The following is a 12,557-nucleotide window of genomic DNA, read 5'->3' as shown; positions in this document are numbered from 1 at the left end:
TGATTGTGGAGCTTTAATCCGCTGCTTCTGAGGCTGCTGGGAGAGATTTCCCTTTCTCTTCTTTGTTCTCACAGCTCCCAGGGGCTCAGCTTTGGCTTTGGCCCCACCTGTGCGTGTAGGTCGCCGGAGGGCGTCTGTTCTTTGCTCAGACAGGACGGGGTTAAAGGAGCCGCTGATTCGGAGGCTCTGGCTCACTCAGGCCGGGGGGTAGGGAGGGTCACGGAGTGCGGGGCGGGCCTGCGGCGGCAGAGGCCGCCGTGACGTTGCCAGCCTGAGGCGCTCCATGCGTTCTCCTGGGGGAGTTGTCCCTGGATCCCGGGACCCTGGCAGTGGCGGGCTGCACAGGCTCCCCGGAATGGGGGTGTGGATTGTGACCTGTGTTCGCACACAGGCTTCTTGGTGGCGGCAGCAGCGGCCTTAGTGTCTCATGTCTGTCTCTGGGGTCCGCACTTTTAGCCGCGGCTCGCGCCCGTCTCTGGAGCTCGTTTAAGCAGCGCTCTTAATCCCCTCTCCTCGCGCACCAGGAAACAAAGAGGGAAGAAAAAGTCTCTTGCCTCTTTGGCAGGTCCAGACTTTTCCCCGGACTCCTTCCCGGCTAGCCGCGGTGCACTAACCCCCTGCAGGCTGTGTTCACGCCGCCAACCCCAGTCCTCTCCCGGCACTCCGACTGAAGCCGGAGCCTCAGCTCCCAGCCCCGCCCGCCCCGGCGGGTGAGCAGACAAGCCTCTCGGGCTGGTGAGTGCTGGTCGGCCCTGATCCTCTGTGCGGGAATCTCTACGCTTTGCCTTCTGCACCCCTGTGGCTGTGCTCTCCTCCGCGGCTCCGAAGCTCCCCCACTCCGCCACCCGCAATGTCCACCCGCGAAGGGGCTTCCTAGTGTGTGGACACTTTTCCTCCTTCACAGCTCCCTCCCGCTGGTGCAGGACCCGTCCCTATCCTTTTGTCTCTGTTTATTTTTTTCTTTTGCCCTAACCAGGTACGTGGGGAGTTTCTTGCCTTTTGGGAGGCCTGAGGTCTTCTGCCAGCGTTCAGTAGGTGTTCTGTAGGAGTTGTTCCACGTGTAGATGTATTTCTGGTGTATCTGTGGGGAGGAAGGTGATCTCCACGTCTTACTCTTCCGCCATCTTCCCAGAAGTCCTATGTCTGAGTCTTTAAGAGAGTAAATCTTAAGTGTTCTCACCCCACTACATCTCACCACATTACATCTGTGTGAGGTGATGGATATGTTAATTAGCTTGATTGTGGTAATCATTTCACAGTGTATACATGTATCAGAACAGCACTTTGTACACCATAAATATATACAATTTTTATTTGTCAATTATACCTCAATAAAGTTGGACATTGTTTTAATTAATTTTTTAATTCAATAGAAGAGATGGAAGATACAGTCAAGGAATTTTACCAGAAGATTCAATAAAAATAATAGCAGAAAATTATAAGAAAAGATGGAGATATGTCTGATGGTTCCAGGATGGTCCTCTTCCACTTACCAGGAATTCCAGGGAAGAAACTCAAGTTACTGTGTTATTCCAAGGCACAAGTTATCCTGGGAACAATACCAAAAATTGTCTTACAGGTGAAGAGCACAGGTCTCCAGATTGAAGGGACCCCTCTATCCCAGTGTCCAGCACAATAAATGAAAAAAGATCTATATCTATATCAAGGCACACTTTCATGAAATCTCACACCAGGGAAGAGAAGGCCATATAATTATTTCACAATATACACATATCTCAAATCATCATGTTGTACACCTTGCACGTAATATATGTCAATTATATCTCAATAAAGCTGAGAGAGAGAGAAGGCTATAAAAGCTGTCAGAGAGTAAAATCACATCAATGACCAAAGAATATATGGAATCTAAATAAAAAAGAAAAATGGTTCTGAAGAACCTAGGGGCAGGACAGGAATAAAGACACAGAGGTAGAGAATGGACTTGAGGACACGAGGAAGGGGAAGGGGAAGCTGCGACAAAGTGAGAGAGTGTCATGGACATATATACACCACCAAACATAAAATAGATAGCTAGTGGAAAGCAGCTGCATAGCACAGGGAGATCAGCTCAGTGCTTTGTGACCACCTAGAGGGGTGGGATAGGGAGGGTGGGAGGGAGATACAAGAGGGAGGGATATGGGGACATATGTATACTGATAGCTGATTCACTTTGTTATACAGCAGAAACTAACACACCATTGTAAAGCAATTATACTCCAATAAAGATGTTAAAAAAAAAATGACCAAAGAATAAGAACCTGAATGGCACCGTACTTACCAAAAGCAACACTGGGTGCTAGAATTCAATAGAGTAAAGCCTTTAGAATTCTGAAGAAAAGTGATTTGCAACCTAAAATTTATAGCCAGGTAAAGTGTCAATTGAATACAAGAGTAGGGAAAAAAGTCATTTTCAGTCATACAAGGACTCAGAAAATATCTTGCATATATGACCTCCAAAAAATTACTTGGAAATGTACTCCAGGGAATTCCCTGGTGGTCCAGTGGTTTGGACTCTGCACTTTCACCACTGAGGGTGTGGGTTCAATCCCTGGTGGGGGAACTAAGATCTTGTAAGCCGGGAAAAGAAAAAGGAAGGAAGGAAGGAAGAAAAGAAAGAAAGAAGGAAAAAGAGAGAGAGAGAGAGAGAGGGGGAGGGAGGGAGGAAGGAAGGAAGGAAGGAATAAAATGTACTCCAGTGAAATGAGGGAGAAAACCAAGAAAGAAGACAACACAGAATTCAGGAAGAGACTTGCGCTGGAGAGAGGGCAGAGACTTAGAGAAGCGTGAACTGTAGACATTGGAGGAACCATGGGTTTCAAGCTGGAAAGCAACAAAACTTGTTCTTTCCAAGTTTTAGAAAGAACATCCTGTCCTAAGTCTGAAGGCAGAATTAGTAGACACTTTCTGGGAGACGAGTCCGGAAGTTTTTGCAAAACTCAGTTGAAATGTAATTCAGACCTAAACTAAGGTGGTAGTTATGAGAACCATGACACTGTAGACCCATAAACAGCAGAGCTGAAATCTGATTGGGGGTCTAGCTCAATTGCATTTTACTGTAAACATTCATGGCATGAATACTGAACAAGGACAAGAGAGAATCCACAAGGACATAAGCCCTGGAAGATGGCACTTGGTGGGCAGGAAATAAAGAAATACCAGCAGGCTTAGAGGGAAGAATCATTCCATTGGGTAATTTTGAAAAGAGAGACAGTGCTACATCCACTGGGAGGTATAGGAGCTCCTACCTTCCTTTCTGCAACACTCAGAGCTGTCTGATTAAAACTTTAGATCTCTGCAACAGAGGTTAAATTTTTTTAAAAGGGGGGGTTGAAGGGGAAGTCGTTGTTCCCCTTGCTTGACTCTGTAAGGGCTGAAGTAGCACCAGTGCAGCAGCCTACATCAGGAGAGGGCCGTACCTCAGAGCACTTCAGGAGCAGTAGGCTTAATGGATACTTAGAGCTACATCAAGTGGCTCATGCCAGTGGGGAGTGAGATGGCTCCAGATAGATTCTAATTTGGGCTGTAAGCAGTCTGTGGCCCTGAGATGAGGTTGGAGAGGAAGGCAAGGGCCAGATCTGCAGGGCCTTGACAAGCATGGTATGAAGACTAGATGTTATTCATGTACATTAGGAAGTCACTGCAAGGTTTTGCAAGGTTATTCATGTACATTAGGAAGTCACTGCAAGGTTTTGAGCAGGAGAATGACCTTGCTCCACCCATATGTTACGACTACTCTACTGCTGTGTGGAGAATGGACCGGAAGGGAGTAAGAGCTGACAAGAAAACTACCACAGCAAGAGATGCTGTTAGCTTGAACCAGAGAGCTTCCATTAGAGATGCAAATACGAGCTCTTCTGGAGTTCACATCCCTGTATTTTGCTCGATTAAATGGACGAGGAGCAGGTTGGTGTCAGGGTGGGGGATTAGAAGCTAAATTTGGGATGGATCTGTCAAGTTGGAGATGCCTGTGAAAAATCCATATGGAAATGTCAAATAAGCAGTTGACTATATAAGCCAAGATCTGGGCTGGAGCTGTATTTGCTTGGTTCCTTGCTTCTGATTTGAGCTTAAACTCCAGATTGTGGCAAGGAGGGCATTAACATTGAACACCTACTATAGGCCAAGTACCAATTATGTTACAGATGTTTCCATCACAAAGTTTATGCACATTTTCCAAAAACGCCTTCCCAATTCAGCCCCACTAGAGGCTACCTGGGAAACGCTCATTGCAGACACTCAGACAAATCAGGGAGTAAATTCCTCCCCCCCACCAGGTTGCTAACGAGTTCCTGGAGGGGTTGCTGCACCTGGATCTATGTTCAAAGACTCCAGAGACCTGAAGATATGAAGGAGCCTGGTGATAATCCCAGCCCCCAGCCACTGAGCTGTCCTAACCTTCAAGCCTTCCTGGCTGAGTCCCAGACAGCACAGAGCAGACACAAACCATCCCCTCCATGCCCTGTTCAAATTCCTGGCCCACAAAAGCTATGCTTGTAATAAAAAGATTGTTTGATGCCATTTAGTTTGGGGGTATTTTGTCATGCAGTAACAGGAATGGTTACTAAAGTGTTTTCTCAAGAAATATCTATTTAAAGACACAGACCTACTAGAGAATGGACTTGAGGATACGGGGAGGGGAAAGGGTAAAAAAAAGAAATATCTATTAAAATGCAAACGCACTACTTGGAAGGATAAACTCTTTCAGATGAACACACACAATCAGTGTATCCAACAGACAGCAAAGCAGAAAAAAGGAGCCAAGAGATGCTCTCTTGTTTCACCGACAGAAAAGAGACACGTAAGTGGCCTCCAGAAAACCGGAGGCATAAAGATGGCCACACCATGAAGACACACGGCTAAAAGAGAAAGAGATGCATCCAAAGGAAGATGAGGCAGGAGAGCAAAGTCCAGCCTCATTTACCTCACAGTTGGGCTTAATTCCTCAACTCTCTCACTAACCACAAAGTTATTCATTTAGGCCAGTTTTTCCAAATGTACTTGCTTAACGTTAAAAATCACCTGGGGATCATATAGTAACAAGCACCAAGGGTAATTATTACCCCCAGGCAAGTTTGGGAAATGCTGAAATATGGAATTTTTAAATTAAATATAAAAAAAAAGCGAACGTGACAGCCTCCCCCCAATAATCACAGTTCTGCAGTGAATGGGGTTAATACTCAAGCTTCCTGTTTATAAAAAGCAAGCTGCAAGTTCTAGCAGCCTTGAACCCTGAGAATGTAAATCCCAGCTAAGTCCAATTACAATAATGTGGAGTAGAAGTTGAAAATATTGGAATTCATTTGCTAATCAGTCATTACTAATTACATGAAACATTAAAAATATGATTGTAAAAAGAAGGAATATTTAATGAAGGTCAATTTAATTCAATTGATAAAATATAAAAAAAGAGAGAAGTTAGTTTAAATATTTATGGTCTTATTCAGGCTGTTACTCAACACAAGGAAAAATGATGGAGCAAGATACATAACCTGGATTCTGTGGGACTGAGAAAAGAGCAGGAAATGTCACACTAAAAGCCATGAATTAATTCTACTTTAGTAACTGACACTAATGTCTACACTGTCCCCAGCCTCACCACCTCAATCTGAATCTCATTTCAAATTGTTAATATAAATCCTGGAGTTTTCTTTCCCGGAATACATTTAGAGCCTTCTAAGGAATCTGTGGCGAGATTGTTCTGAGTCATGAAGCCACCATGTAACTGGTTATGACTCCCAAGTTCTGCGTCATTAGGAGAAGACTTTCATGATACTGGTATTGATCCATATCGATGAACACTTTATCAATCCCAAAACCCTAGCCCCCACAGACTGGGAGCAATTTAGTCCCCTCTGAGCCTGTTCAAATTTATTGCTCTTGCCTCTTGAGACCATTTAGCAGTTATATGATGTAGTTTTCCAGAGTAAAATTGACATCCATCTCTGATTCCCAGAGTTTGTGTGTATTGTAATGGGTAAAACAAAATGTCTGCTGAACTCTGTATTATTTGTACTGATAGATCCTGGAGTTCTAAACAATAGAAATGGAAGTCCCTTGCAACATACCAACTTAGAAGCATAATATCCATCCTTAGACCAGTGGCTGTGTGTAATAACTCAGAGTGCATATTCTACAGCAGAAAGCATCGTGTCATCTCCCCATTAATCTCAGGCCGGTCTGTCTTTCTGGCCAAGAACTGGAAGGCCCTGGCTGCTCACCATCTCTCTGTATCACTGTTCTCTCCCTCCCAGGGATGTCTCTCATACCAGTGTTACTGCCCTGCCATCCAAAGGCCTGGAACACCTGAAGGAACTGATAGCAAGAAACACTTGGACTCTAAAGAAACTTCCACTTTCCTTGAGTTTCCTTCATCTCACACGGGCTGACCTTTCTTATCCGAGCCACTGCTGTGCTTTTAAGAATCAGAAGAAAATCAGAGGGTAAGTGACAGTGTCTGGAATAAGTGACAAAAGGCTTTGGTTGAAGTTGAATTAATTTCTGGGTTTGAGGAAGAAGCTCTGTGGTTTGAAAACCAGGTGAAGAAGAATTTGGAAACATCCGTCAGAGACATGAAGTTCATGGGACACAGTGACTGCAGACCGAAAGGGTTGCAGATAAGAAATAAGGCCTGTGTCGCTGGATCACAGCAGGGGAGGGAAGGATTTTAGGTGATGTTGTAGGAGAGGCAGGAATCTTGTAGAGGTTACACGACATGATTTCTGGCCTCCAGACCCAACCCATATTAGGTGCCACAACTATGAGGACGAACTTAGGAACAACACGAGCAATTGGATTACCTGGTCAGTTCAGGCCTTGCAAATGTCACAGCTCCCTGGTTACAGTGTGGGCTTTGTAGTCACTTGGGTTTGTGTCCCAGCTTTGCCACTTCCTAGCTGTGTTATCCCACCCTACTCACTTAACCTTCCTGAGCCTTTGTGAAGGGAGATCGTAATGCTACCATTTACAGAGGTTTTGAGAAGAGCAAATGAGAAACTGAGTAGAAAACACCTATCACCATGACCTGGAATTTAAGTTCTCATAATATGTATTATTTTATTAACAGGCTGCTTGTGGGGCTGCAAAAGAGGGATGGCCTTCTTTTTCTCCCATGCTCTCTCTGAATCTTGTCTTCACCTACAGTTTCACTCTGCATCATTTCCCCTTTTGTGTCTGTTCTTCATTTATCTCTTATTCACTCCCTCTTGGCTTCTATATAATATCTGCGGGTTGACTTCCTGCACTCAGACTAGCAGTTGTAAATAAGTTGGGATCTAGCTGTGGGGATAGAAGCAAACAGGAAAGTTGAACAGCTGTGCAAAGAAAGCTACTGCGGGCATAACAGTGGCAGAAAACTAGGAGTGGGATATGGGGACGGTGTCAGCCAGCCCTGAGCAGAAAAGGGACCAGGGATGGGCGGGAGGCTAAAGTGGACCCCGAGGGCAGTATCCAGGTTTATCGTCAACCTCCAAACAGGTTGGAATAGGCAGTCCACCAGGCATTTTAAGCAGAGCTCAATAGATGAATCTGCTCAGCAGCTAAAGCCAGTTAAAGAATGCCATTTAGGGAATTCCCTGGTGGTCCAGGGGTTAAGACTCTGTGCTTCCACTGCAGTGGGCACTGGTTCGATCCCTGGTCGAGGAACTAAGATCCTGCATGCCGTGTGGCGTGGCCCAAAAAAAAAAAAAGAATCCCTTTTGATATCAGTCTGGAGAGCTAGTGAAACACTAAATCTTACTTCCATAAGCATGTCTGAACAATAGTGTCCATTTATTCATTTGTTCAATAAATATTTATTGAGCACCTGTTATGTGCCTGGCACTGTCCTATCCACAGCAAGAGCCTTCTTGCATTTTGTTAACGTTCTAGAATGGGAAGTCAGAAAAGAAACAGACAAACAAAAAGAAGATATTAGATAGTGCTGTGAAGAAAATAAACACAAGGCTCAGGCAATGTATTAAGGAAGACGAAGGAAGCCTCTTCTGAGGAAAGAAAATCTGAGTTTAAAACTGAATAATGAGTAGAGGCAGCCATGAGTTTTTCAGGCAGGCAAAGGGAACATGGAATTCTAAAGCTCTGAAGAGGAAAAAAAATAATAATAGTAACCAAAATATACATGGCACTAACAATGTTCCAGGTGCTGTCATAAGAACTTCAAAATGATAAACTCATCTAATCCTTTAACAATCCAAAACGAAATAGATACTCTCCCTATCCCGTTCTACAAATGAATAAACCAATGTTCATAGACCTACCCAAGATGAAACAGCCAGTAAATAGTAGAATCAGATCCTAACCTAGGCAGACTGGCTCTAGCATCCATACTTTTTTTTTTTTTTTTAAGTCACTGCTGTTCTTGAACTGGTTGCAGAAGAGAAATAAGGACCAATGTCAGTGGATCACACTTGGAGAGGGGAGGGTTATAGGAAATGACATAGGAGAGACAGGCCTGACCAGATCATGTAGAATCTCACAGAATCATGTATATCATACGAAGTAGTTTGCATATTTTGCTAAGTGTTGTGGGGACTATTAGAGGGTTTTCAGCAAGTGGTGACTTATATCTACTGCCTTGCAGAATCCTTGAGTCTTTAATGTGTAATGAGAGCAGTATTCGGAGCCTGCGTCAGAGAAAATCTGTGAAAGCTGTAAATGGTCCCTTCGAACAAGAATATGAAGAGGATCTGGATGACGGCAGCGCTGGGTACAAGGAAAACTCCAAGTTCCAGGATACCCACAGCAACTCTCATTATTACGTCTTCTTAGAAGAACAAGAGGATGAGATCATTGGTTTTGGCCAAGAGCTCAAAAACCCCCAGGAAGAGACCCTACAGGCCTTTGACAGCCATTATGACTACACCGTGTGTGGGGGCAGTGAAGACATGGTGTGTACCCCCAGGTCGGATGAGTTCAACCCCTGTGAAGACATAATGGGCTACAAATTCCTGAGAATCGTGGTGTGGTTTGTTAGTCTGCTGGCTCTCCTGGGCAATGTTTTTGTCCTGGTCATCCTCCTCACGAGCCACTACAAACTGACTGTCCCACGCTTTCTCATGTGCAACTTGGCCTTCGCAGATTTCTGCATGGGGATGTACCTGCTCCTCATAGCCTCCGTAGACCTCTACACGCAGTCTGAGTACTATAACCATGCCATCGACTGGCAGACAGGCCCTGGGTGCAACACAGCTGGTTTCTTCACCGTCTTTGCCAGCGAATTGTCAGTGTACACACTGACAGTCATCACCCTGGAGCGCTGGTACGCCATCACCTTCGCAATGCGCCTGGACCGCAAGATCCGCCTCAGGCACGCCTACGCCATCATGGTTGGGGGCTGGGTTTGCTGCTTCTTGCTCGCCCTGCTCCCTTTGGTGGGAATAAGCAGCTATGCTAAGGTCAGTATCTGCCTTCCCATGGACACCGAGACTCCTCTTGCCCTGGCATATATTATCCTTGTTCTGTTGCTCAACATAGTTGCCTTTATCATCGTCTGCTCCTGTTACGTGAAGATCTACATCACAGTCCGGAATCCCCAGTACAACCCGGGGGACAAAGACACCAAAATTGCCAAAAGGATGGCTGTGTTGATCTTCACTGACTTCATGTGCATGGCCCCAATCTCATTCTATGCTCTGTCAGCACTTATGAACAAGCCTCTCATCACCGTTACCAACTCCAAAATCTTGCTGGTTCTCTTCTACCCACTTAACTCCTGTGCCAATCCATTCCTCTATGCCATTTTCACCAAAGCCTTCCAGAGGGATGTGTTTATCCTGCTCAGCAAGTTCGGTATCTGTAAACGTCAGGCTCAGGCATACCGGGGTCAGAGAATTTCTGCAAAGAACAGCACCGGTTTTCAGGTCCAAAAGGTTACCCAAGACATGAGGCAAAGTCTCCCCAACATGCAGGACAACTATGAATTGCTTGAAAACTCCCATCTAACCCCAAATAAGCAGGACCAAATCTCAAAAGAGTATAAGCAAACAGTTTTGTAAGTGGTAGGGGGACTTGGGCTGGTTTCTTGAGCATGCATTCCAACCACTGACACAACACACAGTTGACCCAACCTGCAGGTAGTGTTCAGCTCTGGAGAGGGACTAGCCTTAACCTAATCATTGCCTCCAAGAAGGAAGAAAGGCTACCGACATGTCTGAATCCCAGGTGATATCAAAGTAATGTATACTTTCTGGAAGAGTTGCTGGATGCTAAGTGCAGTGATGACATTGTGTAAAATGCTTAATAAATATCACCTGAGCCATGTTGACATTGAGCTTTCTCACTTTCATATGGCATTTCATACTAAAGCTTCAGCAAATGGCAAATGCTATTAACTTGGTTGGTGACCACAAGATAAAACTGGCCCCATGTTGGTTTAGTTCCACTTCATGTTCCCTGATACAACCCAAGAGAGTTTGAGTCTCTAGAAACTGAAAAGTCAAGCAGAACATCATGCACGGAACAGCTATTTTGACACATGAAGGAGGGGGAAGGTGTAGATTTGAGTTGTTTTTTCAGACTCTGAAACTTAATCATCTCTGCACAAGAATCTACCTGATGTGACCCAACTGTTGCCTGGAAAAACTGGCAAGATTTCAGCTGTTGTGGCTGAGCAGACTAAGAATTACTCTTCTTGGCCAGTCTTCTGGCATTAAAGATGTGAACTCTAGAAAGTACTTATAAATAGTGACAAGTGGGAATTATGAGCGGGGCACACTAGATCTCCCACTGATTAATAAAGCAGGCTGGACACTAGTTTACTATTGGATCTTGAGCAAATTACTGGGCTTCTAAAGTCTGTAGAAATGAAGGAGATTGATGGCCTCTTCCAGTTTTAAAACTCCATGTATATCCCTTTCCCTCAAAACATAGGTTGCCATGACAAAGAGAAAGAAAAACAATAAGGAAGCAGAATCTGTTTTTCCTATCTTGTAGGAAAAACAATGTGCCATCTCCTTCTCTTTGGAGCCTAGACATATGACCCAGCAAATTTTTTCTTTGTTTCATTTTTGGTTATGATGTCTGAACCAGAAATTCTATTGAGTGACCATATTGGGTTGGCTCTGAACCACTCATCTAATTATTAGATCTACACAGCTATAATTATCAGGCCAAAACCAGATTGATATTCACACAATAGAATTAGGGTTAGGGTGGTTTTGCAAATGCTTGTTATTTAGAGTTACTACTTCACTGTGCAGGTTCACTTCAAACATTTAACTTGTCTTCAGGGATTGGTTTCTTTACTTAGCCTTTTCTGACCCACAATACAGTACTAAAGAGAGGTTTCTTCTCTCTGAAACTGCCAGCTCTTTCCAACCTTGTTGACCACTGGACATAAAATCTTTATTCCCTAACAGTGCTCCCTTACTTAATATGGTCAGGATTTTTATCTATAGATGTATTCTCCAGGTTATCTGTCAAGACAGTCCCTTAATTTCATCCCAAAGGGAGATGGCATTTGCTTCTCAGTGCTCATGAACCACACTGTGCATTAAAACCACAGCATGAATTAAAAGCTTGTGTTAAGTCTATGGAGTGGGGCAAGTGGGCCCAGTGGGTCCCCAGAGATGGTGACCCTGACTTACCTGGAAACTCTCAATAGCCATACCCATTCCTGATTATCAGTGAGACATGGATTAGATGTCTTAGTAGAAATATTACACACACCTAAAATCATGACTAATCCACCAGTTCACTTGTAACTAATGAAATTAAACAAATGTGTTACCTTTGACATGTATTTCTCATCTGTAACATTTTGAAATACCACATCCTGATAAATAATGTGTTTTATCTTGAGTAGTTGAAATAATGCTTTGGAAACAGTCCTAGAAAAGTAACTTCGACAGAATTGTTGCTAAAATTTGCATTTGCAACATGAAGTAAATTTTCTTCCTATGAAATGACTATGCTGAGTCCTAAAGTATTGCTTTTTGTAATTTGTGAGCTTCTGTAGAGTTATTATTATATGTGTTAAAACTAAAGACAGGAAAAAAATTGGCACATTGGCTAATAAATCCATGTTAATAAATAAATTATTGACTACTAATAACTTAAGTATAATATTGTATCTTGGTTGTAAATGGTCTTTATGTGAAAAAATTTACTTATGGTTAAATGAATTATGATTCATTGAGAGGCAATGAATCTAAGAGAAAAAAAACGATTGGTGTTGACACTAGGAATTTATATAGCGCTCTAATGAAGATAATAAATCTACAAGACCTGGTCAGAGTTCACTTTATCTGGCAACTATCTAAAGATTTCAACTGTCTAAAGATAGACCCAAATCAGTGAGGACAAACAGCCTCAAGTCAGTCACAATAGATGTCACAAAAATTCATGCCTTAAAATTTAAGCATGTTGCTCAAAGGAGTGTCTCTCAAGAAACCCTCAAAGTTTGACTCTTGCTCTATGGATAATCTGTTGCATATCAGAAGCAGCTGATTAGAAAAAGAGAGTCTATTACAAGGCAGCACCATGAGAGGGGCAATAAAGTAAAAGTGAGGGCAAGAAGATGAAACTGGAATCATAAGAATTAAAAACAACAACAGGGCTTCCCT

At 43.5% G+C, this 12,557-nt stretch overlaps 1 protein-coding gene across 1 annotated transcript in view; it reads left to right on the top strand.

Moving 5' to 3' along the window:
* Window positions 1-11,967, top strand: part of TSHR (thyroid stimulating hormone receptor) — a 168,642-nt gene extending 156,675 nt beyond the window's left edge. The window contains exons 10-11 of the mRNA XM_067737781.1: window positions 6,252-6,440; window positions 8,576-11,967. Coding sequence (XP_067593882.1) covers window positions 6,252-6,440; window positions 8,576-9,989 — 1,603 coding nt within the window. The 3' untranslated portion in view covers window positions 9,990-11,967. The remainder of the gene's footprint in view (window positions 1-6,251; window positions 6,441-8,575) is intronic.
* Window positions 11,968-12,557: the final 590 nt, after the last annotated feature.

This window comes from Pseudorca crassidens, chromosome 1 (assembly GCF_039906515.1).
Source record: "Pseudorca crassidens isolate mPseCra1 chromosome 1, mPseCra1.hap1, whole genome shotgun sequence".
NCBI lineage: Eukaryota > Metazoa > Chordata > Mammalia > Artiodactyla > Delphinidae > Pseudorca > Pseudorca crassidens.
This window is presented reverse-complemented; position numbering and strand designations above follow the sequence as displayed.